The sequence below is a fragment of the Nanorana parkeri genome, unplaced genomic scaffold (assembly GCF_000935625.1).
Source record: "Nanorana parkeri isolate BGI_ZX_2015 unplaced genomic scaffold, ASM93562v1 scaffold1877, whole genome shotgun sequence".
Classification (NCBI taxonomy): Eukaryota; Metazoa; Chordata; class Amphibia; order Anura; family Dicroglossidae; genus Nanorana; species Nanorana parkeri.
Genome location: NW_017308145.1, coordinates 203,799 through 208,384, shown reverse-complemented (window position 1 = coordinate 208,384; position 4,586 = coordinate 203,799). Strand labels below are relative to the sequence as shown.

The following is a 4,586-nucleotide window of genomic DNA, read 5'->3' as shown; positions in this document are numbered from 1 at the left end:
ACGGTCCCCGCCCCATAGTGCACTAGTCCACCCCAGTCCCTCCTACTGGTGAGCTGAGAACCCCTGTTTGTCATGCAGGGGAGGGATTCTCAGACACGCCCACTGCTGGCTCCTTGCCGGCTCTCAGGAAGCCGGATGTAAAAGAATTCGGAACTAACAGATTTTCCTTCCACCAATCAAATTCAACCCTGCCCTGGAATCCTGAATGCGATACAGGAAGTGGATAGAGAGGAAGTCGCACACCACGACTCCAGGAAGTGAACTCCCCGTCACCCTGTGAGGTGCTTTCTGGATTCTGGTTGCAGTCGCTTATGACGTTCACAATGGTGTTTGATGGATAAAATCCGGCACGGTTGCCTGGAATTTAAAGGAACATTCTAGAGCAGGGGTAGGCAACCTTGGCTCTCCAGCTGTGCTGAAACTACAAATCCCATAAGGCATTGCACGCCACAGGCATGACTCCCAGAGGCAGAAGCACGGTGGGATTTGTAGTTTCAGCACAGCTGAAGGTTTTCCCACTGCTGTTCTATAGGATGTAGTCTGTGATGGTTCTCCTCTATCCAGGTCATGGGTGGGCAGCCTTGGTAAGCCAGCTGTTGTGGAACTACAAGCTTGCAAGACAGCCACAGGCATGACTCCCAGAGGCAGAGGGGATGATGGGATTTGTAGTTTCAGCACAGCTGGAGTGCCGAGGTTGCCTACCTCTGGTCTAGCTGTTGGTCACATTCAGCCGCACTTGTTCTGTAATATTGAAGACGTTTCGGAGCTTCTTCATGCCCCTCCCTCAGTTCCGATGAGTGTCGGGTATATACCCCAGGGCACCACAACGCAGGGTGGTTACCGTGCACTGTGGTGTGCTTCAGCACGCGTATTGGAGCTGCATTGCCTTAGAGCATTGGGGCGCCTTGAACGTCACCACAAAGAATACGGACACCGGCATCCATATTGGAGTGTCTGTGTCCATAGGCGTCCCGAGGCGGGGTGACCCGCCGGGTCGCCTTCTCTCTTGAGCTACTGTCGGGCTCTCAGTCCATGACCGACATTTTAGAGGGGGGTGACACCAAAATGACTGTCGATTATTTTGGTGTCACCCCTCCAATGGTGTCACCCGGGTGCGGGCTGCACCCCCCCTCGTGATGCCACTGCCCATATTCTTTGCATCACAGGGACGGTGGCCATCCGTCGACTACCGTTGCACCCGCTTTATCTTGACGAAGCAGCGGTCAGGAGTGCGATGGGTACATGGGGTTATAACTCGAACAGCACCACAACGCACCACCTGCAATGCGATAACGTGCCGCAACGGGGGATAGTGTGCGCCAAGCCTAACCTGAGTGCATTCTGCCGCTGACCCCCCTCCCCCCCCCTACCCTTCTGTGTACCCAGAGTCGTTGCTGGTCAGTGCTGCGCAGCTACGAAGACTTCCAGGACTTGGACTCCAATCTCCACCGCTGCATCTTCGACCGGCGCTTCTCCCAGCTGCTGGAACTGCCCCCTCGCCGAGAACTACCCTCCCACGGGCAGGTAAGAGTCACATGATACGAACGCCGCCAGGGGCGATTCTATACATCAGTCTGAAAAGCATCTACTATGTGCAATCCACGGTCACCAAATCGCATTCTGTGTGCTTCAGACATATCGGTGAAGGATGATCCGGTCACCACGGGCTTCTGTACTTTACCCTTTCCTTTACAAAGGGAGAATTACTTTTATTATTTTATGAGATTTTTTTATCATTTTATTTCTTTTTAAGTCTAGAAACGAAATTGTTTGATTTGGTTTTACAAAATTTTAACAAAAAAAATGACAAAAAATGTACACACGAGGAATCCCGGAGCACTGCAGTAGACCGTGAAGCTGCTCGCTTTCAGGCCCCCTTTGTCTAATTGAAACTTCAAACCAAAAATAGGAGAAGAAGCAGAAAAATGTAGCCAACAAAAACAATAAAACTTTCATTCTTTTTGACCTGAACAACCCAAAGAACACCAACGCGGTCCCCGTATAAGCAACGTTTCATGGTGGACTTTGTGTACGATTTCACACACCTGATAAAGTTTTGTTTGCCTCCAGCTCCTGGCCCCGCTACTCTCGCGCTATCTGAAGGCTCTCTCTGGAATTGTGGACAGCAACATTAACTGTGGCCCCATATTGAACTGGATGGAGGTAAGATACAGGGGGTGTAGTCCCTGAGAGGGACTGGAGTGTGGGGGGGGGGTTACAACTCCTGTTATTGCTATTAGGGATGCACTGATGCAGTTTTTTCGGCATTGAGTACGGGTACCGATATATATTTTTTCTTCGGTATTCACCGATACAGGAAGTCCCTCTAAAGAAGCCGGGCCGGGTGTAATGACTCTCCACCCGGCTTCCTGCTTAGCTGGGAAGCCGTCTCCATATTTAATGACCATAAGTGGGACAACTCCATAATAATTGCAATGGTGGGGAGGCCAACTCCATATTAATGGCCATGGTGGGGAGGCCAACTCCATATTAATGGTCATGGTGGGGAGGCCAACTCCATATTAATGGGCATGGTGGGGAGGCCAACTCCATATTAATGGCCATGGTGGGGAGGCCCAATCCCTTATTAATTGCCATGGTGGAGAAGACCAACTCCATATTAATGGCCATGGTGGGGAGGCCAACTTCATATTAATGGGCATGGTGGGGAGGCCAACTCCATATTAATGGCCATGGTGGAGAAGACCAACTCCATATTAATTGCCATGGTGGAGAAGACCAACTCCATATTAATGGGCATGGTGGGGAGGCCAACTCCATATTAATGGGCATGGTGGGGAGGCCAACTCCATATTAATGGGCATGGTGGGGAGGCCAACTCCATATTAATGGGCATGGTGGGGAGGCCAACTCCATATTATTGGCCATGGTGGGGAGGCCAACTCCATATTAATGCTCATGGTTTTGGAATGGGATGTCCATTGAGCTCATACAGAAGTAGTTGTCAGGGGTTTACAGACTTTTTGCCTTTGTCCAACCATAACATACTCCAAGTAGACACGTTTTCCTTATCTTTCCGTTCTCCCCTCAGATTGACAATCACGGTAACCGCCTTCTGGTGAACGAAGAGGCGTCCATCAACGTCCCGGCCATTGCCGCGGCTCACGTTATTAAGCGCTACACTGCCCAGGCTCCGGACGAGCTGTCCTTTGAGGTAAGCGTGCTGTTCCTCTGTGCGATGGGTGTAATAACATGGAATCCGGGACTGGGGTTTGCATTGCATTGCTGGGTTAGAAGCTCAGACAGCATGCAGAGTTAAGGCAGAGTTCAATGTTGGCAGGGCACAGGCTACATAGACTGAATTAGAGGATGGGGGGTCTCTGTGTTTTGGGTTGAGTTGCCTCCAAGTTCTGGGGGCACCAAATCAAACAAAGCCGGGGCCATGGCAGAACTCCAACCAATAGCCACGCGCAGATTTCACACCAATCTAGAGGAAATATTTTACCGGCTGATCTAATATTCGTATTCTGGGATCCCACCAGGGGCATAACTACAGATCATGGGGCCCCATAGCAACCCCTTAAAATCGGCGACCCCCCTAAAATCTAAATCAAGGACGGGTATCAGGAGAGCCGTCGGCATACTCTCCTCCTGTACATCTGATCTCTGCTCCATTTGATTGGAAATGTCATAGGGGGCACAGGGTCAACAGCATCTACTGCAATCCTTCATGGGGCCCCCTTCTACCCCGGGGCCCCATAGCAGTTGCATGGCCTGCTATGGCTATTGTTACGCCCCTGGATCCCACCAACCCCTCTGTATTATATGGATCCATAGCATAGGGTTACAAGGATATGTTAGGATGACCCTAGAGCTGAGAGTCGGAGCTGAAGTCTGATGGTTGTGATTACATCTGTCTTCCAGCTACTAAAGTAAGCACAACGGTATCCAGCACAGAGCTTTGTAGCTGTCTGCCCGCCCCTGGCCCCGCCCCTTTCGTTCATTGGATTTCAGATCAATCACGGCATCACTTGTGGGCGTTACCAAGGACCTGCCTAGGAATGCCCTCCTCCGGACTGACATCCGCCCATCAAGGCATTTTTAAAATTTGCATAACTCCTCCCAAGTTCCAGCCCACTGCTTGCGTCAGGGCCAGCAGCGTCACAAGGTGGGTGCGGCCCGCACCCGGGTGACATCATTGCAGGGGTGACACCAAAATTACTGACGGTCATTTTGGTGTCGGCACTCAGTCACGGGCCCAGAGCCCGACAGTGTCAGGAGACAGGAGGAGGACCCGGCGGCATACCTCATCCCGCCGGGTGAACGTCCCCTCCTCTCCCTGCCAGCGTCCATCACCAAGATGGGACGCCGGTAGGTGTCCATCAGATGGCCGCGCGTGCGCGATGTCACGGCGACCGGGTGACACCCAGCCTCGGGGCGCCCCTGATCAGGGCTGAGGGTTCTTAGGCGAACAATGGAGGCAGGGTGCCGTTATGTGTTCAGGAAGCTATGTACAAGCCCCTCCCACCAGCAATGACCAGCCTGCACTGCAGAGAGAAGCACAGAGACCCAGTGATGATATTAGTGAGTCTGATATAAAGTATCATGTTGATTGGGGGAGGGGG

At 52.0% G+C, this 4,586-nt stretch overlaps 1 protein-coding gene across 1 annotated transcript in view; it reads left to right on the top strand.

Annotated features, from left to right (window-relative positions):
* ARHGAP33 (Rho GTPase activating protein 33) overlaps positions 1–4,586 on the top strand; it is a 63,165-nt gene that overhangs the window by 27,774 nt on the left and 30,805 nt on the right. The window contains exons 6-8 of the mRNA XM_018571957.1: positions 1,387–1,524; positions 2,071–2,163; positions 3,053–3,175. Coding sequence (XP_018427459.1) covers positions 1,387–1,524; positions 2,071–2,163; positions 3,053–3,175 — 354 coding nt within the window. The remainder of the gene's footprint in view (positions 1–1,386; positions 1,525–2,070; positions 2,164–3,052; positions 3,176–4,586) is intronic.